Source organism: Eleutherodactylus coqui, chromosome 2 (genome assembly GCF_035609145.1).
Source record: "Eleutherodactylus coqui strain aEleCoq1 chromosome 2, aEleCoq1.hap1, whole genome shotgun sequence".
NCBI lineage: Eukaryota > Metazoa > Chordata > Amphibia > Anura > Eleutherodactylidae > Eleutherodactylus > Eleutherodactylus coqui.
The window spans coordinates 208,979,827-208,994,404 of NC_089838.1; the positions used below are offsets into that span (position 1 = coordinate 208,979,827).

Below are 14,578 nucleotides of genomic sequence, written 5' to 3' on the forward strand. Positions count from 1 at the left end.
CTTTGCCTTCTTGGTTTTTGAGAAGTTTCGGTTTGCAGGTAATTTCCTCAAAGCAATCTGGGCCCTATACACGTCTCCTTCGGTCAGAGTCCTAATACATGGTACTCTATCTGAACCCTTTCACATCACAAATGACACTCACCAAGGCTATCTACTTTCTCTATTGCTATTCACTTTAGTAATAGAGTCTATATCGGAATAAACCCCCACATTCACGTAGTACACGCAGGCCTTTGACAGCATAATATAAGTATTTTTGCAGAAAACATATTGTTAACCCTAACTAATCCCATGATCTCCCTCTGAGCAACATATGAAACCCTCTCAATGTGCAGGTGTCTGCTACTACAGACTGAACGTTTCCAAATCTCAAATCCTGGGCATACATAAGAGAGAGGAAAAAAAAAATAGAACAAGAACTCCCATTTCAATGGCAAAACAAAAGAATCCCTTATCTAGGAATCCAACTCTGCCGCCCCCTTAAAGATTTGGTCTACATAAACTAACTTAACCCACTAAATGCCCTGCAAAGCGAACTGAACAAATTCAAAAAACAATAGGTAACCTGGATTGGCCATATGGCTCTGTATAAAATGATGATCCTTCTAAAACTAATATACTACTTCCGAACCCTCCCAATACCTGTCCCCCAGGCAATAATGTCAAAGTTTCAAAAGCAATTGGCCCACTATGTCTGGACAGAAAAACACCCTATTCTTCTCAATCCTAGTCCTCCATAGGTCCCAAGGGAGAGTCGTCCTTCTCAATCTTAAAGCATACCAATGTTCCATCACCCTAAACCGATCCCTATCATGGTTTCTATCATCCCTGACTGTTCGATTCCAGCCTAGGCCAGCTGGCATGATTGAGACCAAACCGCCTTGATATATGTGAGTGTCCTCACCACAGCCACCCCTTCCTTACACTTGCTATTACATATTCCCTCTCTTTCTCTACCTATGCAAGCAACAATTGAAGTGTGGAAGAGGTTAGTACAAACTTCAGACAAACCTATGTCCTATAGACCGAAAAACATGCCTATTGAAACCTTGGAATATTTTATTTCAGAACTCCAGATAATCCCCTGGTCAAAGAAAGGTGTAAAATATATCTCAAATCTATTTAATGATGTCATCCTCAAAACATTTAGTTCCTTAGACACCAAATTTGGTGTCCCTAATGCAGATGTGTTTAAATACTTTCAAATGTAGTCATTCTTGCAAGCAACCCAACTGCAAAATATTTTTTGCGTATAAATGCGCTGTCATCGTGCACTTTTCGTGCACGATTCGTTCATCAATGATTTTTAGCAAGCTGATAGCATTCTTTCCGCTGGTATCCCGCTCGGACTTCTCAGCAGGATACCAGCTGAAAGCTCACAGAACAAAGCAGCTGTTTGCATATACAAAACAGCTGCTGTTCTCGGAGCTGTCAGCAGTGTCCCGCTCCGCCTTCATTTAACTCGTAAGTAGCTAATTAGCTACATAAGAGTTTGTGCAAAGACGATCGCTTAAAACTGTTACTCAAACTGTCGTTTGAGCGATTTTTGAGTGATCATCTTTCAGTGTAAATGGGGCTTTGATCTCTGTCTGACCGATGGAGAGGGTCCCAGGTGGGAAATCAGGAGGATTCACCTGGCTGCTTGGTGAAGAGGAGGATGAAGACCCCTGAGGGGAGGCTGGAGAAGGTGTCTACTGTTCACCATTGCTGCACTTGGCCACGCCATTTTGAGACTGTGTGGAGGAGAAGAACTCTGTGAGCCTGACATAGCTCACCCTTTTCTTGGATTTCCCCGTTCTTGCGCAACTACACTTGGTAGCGGGGAGAGTAGTTGTGCATATGGCCGTCTGTTTTTGCCCTCAAAAATAAAATAATACTTACTAGTAGATACTCTAAACACACAACTAAACATGCCCATACACTTAAGTGCAAAGTCAATCTAAATTAGCTAGTAATGGGGTAGGGGCACCTTAATTCATTTATTTACAGTTGCTTATACAGCACTAATATATTCAACAGCACTGCACAGAGATTGTCTTCGCTCACAGAAACTAATCTAAAACCTCTGGTTTACGGTTCCTTTAGATTGCAAGATTCGCACATAATTACAAGCATTCATTTCCCATACATTTCAACATTGTTGGCAGTACATTACCCGTTCACACAAGATGCCCAGCTGATAGCAATGATTTTTTTCAGTTGCACAAACGATGTGATCTGCTGATAAATGAGCATTTGCTTGTTCGTCATCTGATCGGATGCAGCTTCACACAGCCCAATGATCGGGAAAACAAACTTTGTTGTGAACATTCTAGCCCGATTGGACTGTGAAAAAAGAGCCTGTAACCCCCTATTATTTTCAGTTTTTCCTCCCAAGTTTTAAGAAAATCATAACTCTTTTATTTATCCATCAATGTAACTGTATGAGGGCTTGTTTTTGTGGAAAAAGTTGTGTTTTTCAATGGTGCTATTTAATGTACCATATAATGTACTGAAAAACTTTTAAAAAATTCTAAGTGGAGTGAAATTGAAAAAAAACCACAATTCTGCCATTTGGGGGTGGAGTGTCTTGTTTCTACAACCAAAATACTGCAGCAAAAAATGAAATAAGATTATAATATGCAATCACAGAAAACGGCCATACTGAGTAAGGAGTGCATATAGATGCATCCTCTCACCATGCAGGTAGCTGACTACCAAATGAGGGAGCAAATTCTCTATATTTCCCCTTCTGTGATGTATTTATATTAGTGTAGGGACCCACTACAACGCAAGGAACCGTGAAGTGGTTAGTGGGCTCATGTATCTTGGCCAAAATCCAACGAATGCGATGCATTTATTATGTATCATTCACATGCAGTGTGGCTTTAAGACTCCAGGGGGAGCCCAGGGTGGCAGTACCAATGTGGTTGACTGACGGAAGTGCAGGGCAACCCGCCGAATTATCATGGCGTCATTAATAGGTTGCTGGTCTGCATGGTGAACTACATATATCAGAATGGTCTGGCACTTTTTATCCACTATGTGTGGGAGTATACGCCAAGCAGCCACTGCTCTCTATATCAAGAGGCAGTGTGAGTGGCTGTCTCATTGGTGTCCTGCGCAGGTGTAATTTGTTCCCTCATTTTCATAAGTGATATGAACTTGGTGCCCACTGGGATGATATTTTGACAGTATTGGCATCACATACTGCAGCACCAGAGAGTAGTGATGCTGGAACAGAACAAAGTTAACTATATTACGTTTTTGTTACTTATTTGACTTTTTTGCCTTTGGCTGCGATCCCTCACTTTACTCAGCCTCATAGAGGGTTCTCCCTACTCTTCGTTGTGACTGGCAGTTTTCTGCCAACTTTATAAGTTCACTCAACTTTTCAATAGCCTATATAAAACCAATCATATACTGCAAGAGAGTGTTTCAAAGCATCAGATACAAATTGTGCAATTTTAACCAATGAAAATTGCCCGTTCTGAAATTACCCTTGCAACCGCAAAAATTGAGTTATGAAAAAATGTTATATGGAGATATAGTTATACAGTATATATGACAGTGTCATATTTTGGGACGTGAAAGCAAATGCAAATATAATATGCAAATATGTTGTATGTAGATATTACTTGTGACACCTCAGTGAATATCATATAAACCAATTTAGAAAGTTCTATAATAAAACCTTAAGTTTCATAGAATATTTCCATATGACTAAAAAGGGCAAAAAGTCCCACTAACAGAAACTGTAAAAAATGTGAAGAGACATATTAGTAAACAGTAAAGCACTATAAAAATTGTAAGCGAGTCTTACAAAAACAGCCAACCATTGCACTGCTCATCAATTATTATGTGCTTTTCTGGTTAATTTAGGGGAATCACACTGTAAATGTTCCAATGATTTATTGAAAATAAGTGAAAAGAAGGTCCCATTTGCTTCCTGTGCACATGGTTTGGTTTCCTGTATTAGATACAGTGAAGGGTAGAAATTTTTACTACATATGTTCTTCATCTTTGTAACGAAGTACAGTATGGCCACAAATTAACAAGAATCAGCTACGACAGTCATTTAAATAGGATAATATGCCTTCGTAAATATGTTGCGCTAATCCTGTACGAGATTACTATATTACAACCATCTGGTCTCTGTGCACCCACACTGTACAATGCATTCAAGGTAATCCTTTTAAGACATGAATATATCAGCAAAGGAATACAGAGTATTATTACACTTTCTGCACACTGCAGAGGTACACATTAATACAATTCACTAAAAATGTGAAGAAACCTTTATTATTCATGTCATTTTATCTTATACAGCTGCCACCGTATTGTATCCAGCCCTGCAATGTATTTCTATTGAGTGTGCCAGCCCCAGCTTCATAATAAATAGAAACTGCAGCTGTGAGATCTATAGACTCCACTCACCTTTCAGGAGGTAGGTTAACCTTGGATCCATCCCTTTGTTAGCATGGCTCATAGAAAGCAGAGTAGAGAGGCTGAGGAGTAGAAGAATACACAGCTTCATGGTCTAGTAGTAAATGAATGAATGAGGAAGGACCAAGTGCTGTAATTCTGGATAAAGATGGATCAATACCTCTGCAGCACCATCTATTGGAAGATAGCATTCCTGCAAGTCAATGTTAGACTTTTTATACAAGTCTTATAACAATGACTGGGAATTTAAAATTAAACAAGAATCCATGCACAGACAGCTGTTTCAGGGTGTTTGCCCCTCATCAGTGTACAGCAGGTTTATGGCTTGGCTAGTGAGAGGTCTATAGACATGGGTCAGGGGAAGGGTATCATTCCTCCTAAGGAGAGCACCTAGAAAGTGAGTGAGGAGACATATAAGGCCATTCACGCTCCTCTGGAAAATATTCTGGTCACTAAAGATATATTGCTTATATCTTTATCCTCTGTTGGTCACTGAAGATATACTGCTTATGTTTCAGTTTTTAATCCGTTCTCATAGTAGCCCTTTTTCTGATTCATTTTCCATTTCCACCTTAATGATAACTTTTATTTTTTCATCAACATAGCTATGTAAGGACTTGCTTTTGGAGGACAAGTTTTTTTTTCCAATAATGTGAAATAATATGCCCTTTAATCTTTTGAAAAAGTGGAATGAAATGAAAAATTTGTTTTTTTTTGGGGGGGGGGGTGAGGATTGTTTTAACATTTTAACAAGAAAAATTACATTATTAGTATTAGTGTAGTATGTCTCCACCAGTAGTATGGGTTGGCCAGGCTGACCTACAGGTAATGCCCAGGTCACACCCAAAAGTGACAAAAGCTCCGAAGTGGAGACATACTGCACTAAAGGGCCTTTTGCACTGGACGAATGTCGTTCCTGCATGTCCTCGCTGCTGTGCTTCTGCACAGGAGCGAGTATTGCTGGCTCACTCAGTAGGGATGAGGGGCGGCTGGAGATTTCTCTCTTCGCTTTCCCCGCCCCTCTCCATTCACTTAACACAGTGGTCGTTCAGTACTGAACAGTTGCTGCTAAACTGAATGGAGAGGGATGGGGGATGAGCAAGCAGAGAAATCTCCTCCAGCTGTCCCTCCTCCCTGCTGGCCATTCTGTTAATGACCCAGACAGTGATACTGTAGTATGTCTCCACCGGGGTGTAAAACTGGGCATGACCTGGGCACTACCTGTAAGTCAGCCTGGCCAACCCATACTTCCGGATGGAGACATACTACACTAATACTGACATTATCTTCATTTTGTGGTTAAGTACAATTATGGTGATACAAAATGTCTATATTTTTATACGATGTACTGTTTAAATAAAATACTTTCTTTATATATTTTTACAAAAATTGCTTTGTGTTGCCATAACCTTTTTATTTTTTTTACCCATCAGTGGGTGTGAGGGCTTGTCTTTTACCGGCAGCTCTCCTTGCGATGATGCAGCCACTGTTGCCGTGGATGCTTCTGACCAGACGATGCTCTGGTGCATAGCGCGGTGGGTCCTGTGGCTGCGTAAAAAGGTAGGATAGAGCCCTGTTTAGGGCTCACTTTAACAGCTTCCTCCATTGAGACGACTCTGTAGAATCTCCACTTTCATTTGCTACTTGCTCAAGCTGCTGCATGGAGGGACTTATCAGTAGAAGCTGCAGCAGCTTGGATCATTGTGGAGCACTCAGCCTGCACTCACAGTGACAATATAGGGGAGACTATTACCCCTTATCTACCCTCTTATCCTCTCTCAGTGTCTACTGCCCAGTACAGGCCCCCTGAAGCTCCTAATCCACATCCTTCACTGAACCTAGATAGAAATGCAGGGTAGGACTGGAAAGCCCACAAACGTGCATTGGCCACAATAGTAGAATTTGATGGTCTTTTCCAGAGGTTGGAAGCCTCACACAAAAAGAACATGTTTGCTTTACAACATGATTTGCAGCACGTGGGGCAGAGAATAGTGACAATGGAGAAAACGCAGGAAAAGATATTGACTCTTACAGATGAGCTATACAACAGTAAACGCTTCAAAACTCTGACTTATATATGCATCTGGATCAATCTATATCTATTAGAGGGCTCAGTGAAGCCATTAAGGCATCACAGCTGCAATCTTGGGCTCAAAAAATTTTTAAGTAACCTCCTGCAGACACCCCCTGACCGACCAATACACTTGATAGGATCCATCGTTCCCTGGGTCCTAAATCTACTGCTCCTACTCACCCTACTTTCTACAAGGATAAAGAAATGATTCTGAGAAAGCTCAGAGAAGCAGATGGTATATCTTTTCAGGGATCCCATATTCCTATTCTCCCCAATCTAACTAATCGCACCATGTAAATACGCAAAGCTTTGAAACCTATACCTTCAGATCTGTGGGAAAAGGGTGTGCAGTACTATTGGGGGGTACCCCTTCCAGCTGCAGTCTTGTAAAGGGGGTAAATCTGCTGTGTTTACATTCCTTTGCGACCTTCCAAAGTTCTTGGGAACTTTTGACCTTCCATTGATCACCTTACAAGACTGGCCTTCTTACACCTCTGGCTCCTTTCCAATTTCTACCCCAGAGCGACATGGCATATGGTGGGTGGAAAACCCCAGTGTCAGCCCCACAGATCACAGTTGGAACATACTTGAGGGCCTATACCCCATATATACCTGCACATATTGTTTTCTTGCTTTATGCATGTTGTAATATGTTTAACTTTGACCATCTATTTCCATAGGTTGGTTGCTTGCTATGGCACTTTCTCCGCAGGTTTTCTTTATCGGATAGTCTCAGAGTTGTGTCTCTACATTCACTTAATGTTTTAGATGTTCTTGATGTGGTGGAGATGATTAGGGAAGCTCCCGCTACTGTTGGCTTTCTCTGTCCCCCCATTTGCGGTACAATTTTATATGTTGACCTGAATTTACTGTTAATGTTGCAGGCATTAGACCCCTGGTCTAGTTTTTGTTATGCATTCCCTTCCCTTTTTTTTCCCACTCCTCCTTTTCCTGTATCGGATTGGATATTTGGTTGCAAGACTGTTACTTATGATTTTAGTGCCTTTTTCTTAGATTGTCATGTCTACTGTGACCTTTCAAAGTTACAATGCTAACGGCCTCAACACCCCAGAGAGAAGCCATATTCTATATCACTTGCACAAAAATAGGATCATGGTGGCCTTATTTCAGGAGGCTCACTTTAAGGCAAACCATATCCTCAGGTGTCCTACAAAAAATGTTATATCTCTTGCAACATGAGGAAATGCGAGCTGATGAGGAAAGATGACCCTTCTAATTTCTTTGTCAGTTGCCTGTATCTTTGTGTCCATTTTCCCGACATGATGTACAATTTCCCATTTCAAGATGTATTTCTTAATGGATTACATCACAGTTTCTTGTTGCACATTTTATTGACCTTATGTACTGCAATTGCCTAATAAAATCCTTTTGAACATAATGTGATATTTTCTTAAATCTGACTTTTATGTATGTATCAATGCCAAGTATCTACATTTTATTTGGAAAAGGGCTTTTTATTTTTTGTAATAATTAAAAAAATCTTCATTAAAAGGGAAATGGTAATGTATTTTAGGCCCAATGTCCATGGGCGAATTTTAATTATAAAATCCGCACATGTCTCCCGCGCAGGAGATCTGCATCTCTAGAAGCCCATAGGGATGCATTAGCATCTACAGGGCAATTTAAAGTATGCGGATTTGATTTTTTTCCCCGGCGTGCGGATTGCAGTCGCAGGAAGAAATTGTAGCATGCTCCATTTTGTCTGCGGATCCTGCGGGACGGCTTCCATTGAAGTCAATGGAAGCCATCAGATCCGCGGCATAGCTGTCATTGTTGCTGTGCCACAGATCCGCGGGAAAGCAGGACATTAACCCCTTAATGACGCAGCCCTTTTTCTTTTTCCATTTTCGTTTTTTCCTCCCCCCTTTAAAAAAATCGTAACTCCTTTATTTATCCATCGACATCGCTGTATGAGGGCTTGTTTTTTGTGGAACAAGTTGTGTTTTTTTAAAATGAAAAAAAAACCGACATTTCGCCATTTTTCAGTGCGTCTTGTTTCTACGGTGCACAAATGGCAACAAAAACGACCTGATAACTTTATTCTATGGGTCGGTACGATTGCTACGATACCAAACTTGTATAGGTTTTTTCTTACTATAATCCTTTTTTTTTTTCAAAGACATTAAATTTTTTCAATTATTTTCTGCCGTCAATTTGTGCTCACGATAACTTTTTTATTTTTCCGTCGACGTAGTTGAGCGAGGGCTCATTTCTTGCGTAATGTCCTGTAGTTTCTTATAGTACCAATTTGGAATATATACGACTTTTTGGTCGCTTTTTATTGCATTTTTTCTGGGAGACAGGGTAGCTAAAAAAGTGCATTTCTGGCGTTAATTTTTTTTTCGGACGACGTTCACCATGCGGGAAAAATAATGCGCTACTTTGATAGTTCGGACTTTTACAGACGCGGCGATACCAAATACATATTTTTAATTTATTATTTCGATTTTTTAATAATAGATGTGGCAAAAGGAGGGTGATTTAAACTTTTACAATTTTTTTTTTCAATTAAAAAAAACTTTGATTTTTTCTTACATTACTTTGATACTTTGATCGCTCCTGCAGTATGACGTAATGCTATAGCATTACGTCATACTGCTTTTTGACAGGCAGTCTATCAAGCCACCCCATGGGGATAGCTTGATAGGCAGTCTGTTAAGGCAGCCCTGGGGCCTTTCATTAGGCCCCCGCCTTCCATGACACCTGCACGGCTCCGCCGATCTCACCGCGCGGGGGGGGGGGGGGGCTGTGCGGGACCCCCGAACTACGTTCGGGGGATTTAAATGCCGCTGTCAATTCTGACAGCGGCATTTAAATGGTTAATAGCCGTGATCGGCCGCGCGCGGCTATTGCCGCGGGTGTCAGCTGCTATGAACAGCTGACGCCCGCACTGTATGAAGAGAGATTGCCATGCAACCTCTCTTTATACATACCCCGACGCTCCATGACGTACCGGTACGTCATTGGTCGTGAAGGGGTTAAAAAAAAAACTCAATAAAAATTGCACTGTACATGTGTCCGGCGCATCCAGACGCATTCCACCGTGCTAAAGAAAGAAGATCCGTCCGGCACGGAGGAGATCAGCGCTGGAGCCGGAGAGGTAAGAAAACCTTTTTTTTCTCCCCATGTCCACGGGCACGGCTGGATTCTGCAGTGTTATCCGTGCGTGAAAGAAGACATTGGGCCTTCTGCTGTCCTCATTGAGAGACACGCGGATTTCAGCAGTTGGTCACTTATGGTCTAATATGCAGCGACTTTTAAAAAACTTACAGCTTGTTACTGCATGTCTCTGTAGCTTCCAGCAAGAAATGCACAAATCTTGCACAAATATGAACCCATACACCAGTGAATTTTTTCCTGCTTCTTATCGCACCACAACACATGAAAAAAATTGCGGCATGTCCTATCTTTGGGCGTGTCCTCACATCGCATTTTTCAATGGGTTCAATGAAGCAATGCACTGCATGCCAAGTGTGATGCAAGGTTTCATCACTGAAAACAATGGGAAATACTTTGCAATCCTCTGCCGCGACTGACAGCTGTGGTGGAGGATCCCTACTTCTTCGTAGTGATGCGAGTTGTTTTAGATACAAAAACAATTCGGATTCGTGGGAAAATTGAACGTTGGCGAGTGCAATATCGGGCTGTGAAAGACTTTCACAGCCCAATATCACACTTGCCCCAGTAAAATTAGAATAAGTGTTAGCTGAAATCCGAATGCCCTCAGTGAGGATAGCATAAAGGACATTTCTGATTCCCTTTAAATTTACTTTCACAGATTTTTTTTTTTTGGTCTTCACAGCTGACTTGAACCTGCAATCGTCTGATCTATTTGTATAATATACTGCAATACTTCAGTATTGCAGCCTATGGTACATATAATATTGTCCTACTAAGCTTTGCCCCAAGCCATGTAGATGCAAAAATAAAGTTATGGCTCTTTGAACGCAATGATGAAAAAAATGGGGAAAAAAAAACATCTGCTTTGTCATTTGCACCCACACAAAAATGTATACAAGGTCCAACCTCGCGTACATTTTTGGCATAACTTACACCAGTTTCTGGTGTAAATTATACATAAAATGGTTGGTCCAGGGCGGCCAAACACCCTCCTGATAAGCGATGCCCTCTTTTTAGGAAAGTGGCAAGGGCAGCATAAAAAGAAAAAAGGAGGAAATTCTGGTATAGAAGCCATGATAAATTCCCCCCATTGTTCCTTCCTTCAGGTCAGGCTGACAGGAACAAATAATGTGGTGTTAGGCCTTTAGGTCAGGCTCAGCCTAGAACACCACTAACGTTTTAACATTTTTTTAACCCCTTAGTGCCCCCTTTTTTCCATTTTTGTTTTTTCCTACTCCCTTTTAAAAAAATCGTAGCTCCTTTATTTATCCATCGACGTCGCTGTATGAGGGCTTGTTTTTTGCAGGATGAGTTGTATTCTTCAATGGCACTATTTATTGTACCATATAATTTACTGAAAAACGTTAAAAAAATTTTTAGCGGAGAGAAATGGAAAAAAAAACCGACATTCCACCATCTTCCGGTGCGTCCTGTTTCTACGGCGCATAAAACTGCAACAAAAATGACCTGATATTTTTATTCTATGGGTCAGTACGATTACTACGATACCAAACTTGTATAGTTTTTTTTTTTTGCTGTAGTACTTGTATTTTTTTTTTAAGATATTTAATTTTTTTCAATTATTTTCTGTGGTCATTTTGTGCGCGCTATAACTTTATTTTTCTGTCGACGTAGTTGAGCAAGGCCTCATTTTATGCAGGATATCCTGTAGTTTCTGATAGTATCAATTTGGAATACATACAACTTTTTGATCGCTTTTTATTGCATTTTTTTCTGGAAGACAGGGTAACTAAAAAAGTGTATTTCTGGCATTCTTTATTTTTTTTTCAGACGACGTTCACCGTGCAGGAAAAATAATGCACTACTTTGATAAATCGGACTTTTACGGACGCGGCGATACCAAAAAAATATTTTTATTTTATGTTTTAGATTTTTTAATAATTGATATGGCAAAAGGGGGGTGATTTAAACTTTTATAACTTTTTTTTTTTTTAGAATTTAAAAAACTTTATTGATCTTTTTTCTTACTTTACTTTGAAGTCCCCCTGGGGGACTTTAACATGCGATGCTTTGATCGCTCCTGCAGTATGACGTAATGCTATAGCATTACGTCATACTGCTTTTTTACAGGCAGTCTTTCAAGCCACCCTGTGTGGATGGCTTGATAGGCAGTCTGCTAAGGCAGCCCTGGGGCCATTCATTAGGCCCCCGGCTGCCATGACACCTGCACGGCTTCCCCGATCTCACCGCGGGGGGGGGGGGCCGTGCGGGACCCCCAAACAGCGTTCGGGGGATTTAAATGCCGCTGTCAGAATTGACAGCGGCATTTAAAGGGTTAATAGCCGCGATCGGCCGAACGTGGCTATTGCCCGCGGGTGTCAGCTGTAATAAACAGCTGACGCCCGCGCTGTATGGAGGGAGATAGCGGCGCTACCTCCCTCCATACACGTCCTGCAACAGCAGGACGTAGTTTTACGATAGCGCCGTCACTAAGGGGTTAAAACCTGACTGCAAAAGTGTTTGATCACTTCCATAATAGACTGTAATACTTTTCTATTACACTGTATTATCCCTACCAGTGTAACATGCCCGATAGGCTGACATACATGACAGAACTGGGCTCCTTCATTACCCCTTAGTTGCCATGGTAGGCGATAAATATTAAACTGGTAGGAGTCTGGCCTCTGGGATCCCTGCTGAATCAACCCAGCATGGTGTACTTTAAATGCAGGGATGTAAAAGGCAAGCATTTGAGCAGAAAAAGCCAAGAGCTTTGATTGGTGGGGAAACTGAGACCCAGGGTTAGACCTGCACCAAATAAACAATTATCATCCATCCAGTGGATAAGTAATAAATGTGTGGCTGGAATACCACTTTAAGAACCTGTCAGAGTAAGGATGCTTTAAAATGTGATCTTGCGCTAACACTCCTTTACAGTAAATGTATGTACAATGACAGGTCACTGATTTGTTGCATATTTTAGTGCACAGTATGTAAGTACTCCAGAGGCCATAAGGGAAATGTATTACTGTAATTATGTCAGTGGTCTACAGTAAATCCATTAGGAAGAAGGGTAATCTAATCAAAAGCAGTTTGCCTGAAGGCTTGCTAGCATCTTTACCAACACAACAATCAATCCAAATGACCTGTGGCTTCTCAGTCCCACCAAGTACAACTGGCACTGTTCGGTACCCTGCACCATAGTCCCCCAATTGCTGTGCTGCTTGTTAGGAGATCTTCACAATTTGCCAGTCTAAAATCTTCACAAGCGTAAAGCAAGTGCAACCATAGTAACATAGTATGTAAGGCCGAATGAAGACAATGTCCATCTAGTCCAGCCTGTTTATCCTCCTGTGTTGTTGATGTAGAGGAAGGCAAAAAAAAACCAAGAGGAGGAGCCAATTAGCCCTTTTGGGGTGAAAATTCCTTCCCGACTCCCTAATGGCAATCAGACTGTTCCCTGGATCAACCCCTCATAGTTCCTACCTGCCTGTATACCCGGATTAACAATTAACCTAGGATTTATATCCTGTAATATCCTTCCGCTCCAGAAAGACATCCAGTCCCCTTTTAAACTCCTCTATGGATTTTGCCATCACTACGTCCTCAGGCAGAGAGTTCCACAGTCTAACTGCTCTTACAGTAAAGAACCCCTTTCTGTGTTGGTGGTGAAACCTGCTTTCCTCTAGATGTAGCGGATGCCCTCTCGTTACCGTCGCAGTCCTGGGTATAAACAGATCATGGGAGAGATCCTTGTATTGTCCCCTCATGTATTTATACATAGTTATTTGATCACCCCTTAGCCGTCTTTTTTCCAGGGTAAATAGTCCCAATTTTGATAGCCTCTCGGGATATTCCAGTCCCCCCATTCCGTGTATTAGTTTAGTTGCCCTTCTTTGAACCCTCTCAAGCGCTGTAACATCTTTCCTGAGCACCAGTGACCAGAACTGTGCGCAGTATTCCATGTGAGGCCTGACAAGTGCCTTATACAGTGGAAGAGTAAAGTTCTCATCCCTCGCCCTTAGGGTGCCTACCCACTTGCGATTTTTTTTCCTGTGGTGTTTTGCGTTTTTTCTCAAGAGCAATTAGTATAGAATGTGTTCTTGTCCATCTGGGGTTTTTTTTTCGTTTCGTGGGGTTTTTTCACATAGGAACTGTCAGTTGCATATGTCTCCTTATTTTTCTCTTAATGCACCCATGATTGTCAATGGAGGGCTGCAAAAAACGCCGCGGAAAACGCCGCATTTTTCACGCGTGAAAATCGGCAACGCAAGTGGGTAGGCGCCCTTATAACTCTTTTAATGCACCCCAAGACTTTATTGGCTTTTGCAACAGCTGACTGGCATTGCTTACTCCAGTTCAGTCTACAATCCACTAATACCCCAGGTCTTTTTCCATCTCACTTTTCCCTAGCAGTACCCCATTTAGTGTATATTGGTGACATCCGTTTCTCCTGTCCATATGCATAACCTTACATAGCTTCTTCAAGAGTGCAATTTAACTTTCTCAGGTATTTGACATTTAGTGTACTCTTCCTAATTTAGGCTTAGAGGTTTTTATATGGAATGCATGTGATTAGGAATAGTGATGAGCGAGCATACTCGCTAAGGGCAATTGCTCGAGCGAGCATTGTCCTTAGCGAGTACCTGCCCGCTCGAGAGAAAAGGTTCGGCTGCCGGCGGCAGGCAGGGAGCGGCGGAGGAGAGCGGGAAGGAACGGAGAGGAGATCTCTCTCTCCCTCTCTGCCGCAACTCACCTGTCACCCGCGCCGGCACCCGAACCTTCTCTGCTGAGCAGGGAGATACGTGCTAAGGACAATGCTCGATGGAGCAATTGTCCTTAGCGAGTATGCTCGCTCATCTCTAATTAGGAACTATTATTGTGGCCTGAATTGCAATTATACATTCCTGTGTGAAGTTCGCAGTACATTTATTGCAGGTTTTCAAATGGTTCTGCAGAAACTTTGCTGGCGACTTA

General features: G+C 41.7%; 1 protein-coding gene across 1 annotated transcript in view; it reads right to left on the reverse strand.

Moving 5' to 3' along the window:
- SEMA7A (semaphorin 7A (JohnMiltonHagen blood group)) overlaps nt 1-4,526 on the reverse strand; it is a 39,880-nt gene extending 35,354 nt beyond the window's left edge. The window contains exon 1 of the mRNA XM_066592368.1: nt 4,417-4,526. Within this exon, the coding sequence (XP_066448465.1) occupies nt 4,417-4,516 (100 nt within the window). The 5' untranslated portion in view covers nt 4,517-4,526. The remainder of the gene's footprint in view (nt 1-4,416) is intronic.
- Between the last annotated feature and the right edge of the window lie 10,052 nt (nt 4,527-14,578).